The sequence below is a fragment of the Myotis brandtii genome, unplaced genomic scaffold (genome assembly GCF_000412655.1).
Source record: "Myotis brandtii unplaced genomic scaffold, ASM41265v1 scaffold743, whole genome shotgun sequence".
NCBI lineage: Eukaryota > Metazoa > Chordata > Mammalia > Chiroptera > Vespertilionidae > Myotis > Myotis brandtii.
Window position 1 is genome coordinate 1838929 of NW_005370960.1, and position 664 is coordinate 1839592.

The following is a 664-nucleotide window of genomic DNA, read 5'->3' on the forward strand; positions in this document are numbered from 1 at the left end:
TGGTCCTCCCTCTGCGCTGGGGGTCACCGTCCCCCAGCAGGCACCCCACCATGTCTCCCAGCAGCCAGACCCGGGGCGGGAGGAGCCCCTCGGAGATGGTGCCCCTGCCAGGGCTTGTGGGTGCACTCGCTCTGGTCCAGCGCCCCAGTTCCCGTCCTGGGTCTCGGGATCCCAGCCGCACTCGGAACCAACCTGTCCCTGTGAGGCTCCTGTCCCTGCGCCCGGGCTGTGGGTGCAGGCCCAGGGCCCACAGGTGTCAGCAGTGCCGGGAGACACCCACATCGGTCAGGCCTGCCCGCCCACCTGCACCCTCTGTCCCTCTGTCTGTCCCCTTGGGGATCCCTGCAGCCCGAGAACCTGCTCCTGGCCAGCAAGTGCAAGGGGGCGGCCGTGAAGCTGGCAGACTTCGGCCTGGCCATCGAGGTGCAGGGGGACCAGCAGGCGTGGTTTGGTAAGCGCCCGCTGGGCTGGCCGGGGGGAGGGAGGGCTCAGCCGCCCCAGGCCCTCACTCCCCCTCCCTTCCCGCTAGGGTTCGCGGGCACACCGGGCTACCTGTCCCCGGAGGTCCTGCGCAAGGAGGCTTACGGCAAACCGGTGGACATCTGGGCATGCGGTGAGGCCCGGGAGCGGGCTGGCGGGGGGGAGCAGTGGGGGCAGCAGACGA

At 71.1% G+C, this 664-nt stretch overlaps 1 protein-coding gene across 1 annotated transcript in view; it reads left to right on the top strand.

Annotated features, from left to right (window-relative positions):
- CAMK2B (calcium/calmodulin-dependent protein kinase II beta) overlaps positions 1–664 on the top strand; it is a 39895-nt gene that overhangs the window by 20940 nt on the left and 18291 nt on the right. Inside the window, exons 10-11 of the mRNA XM_014530542.1 lie at positions 349–451; positions 530–663. Of these exons, the coding sequence (XP_014386028.1) occupies positions 349–451; positions 530–663 (237 nt within the window). The remainder of the gene's footprint in view (positions 1–348; positions 452–529; position 664) is intronic.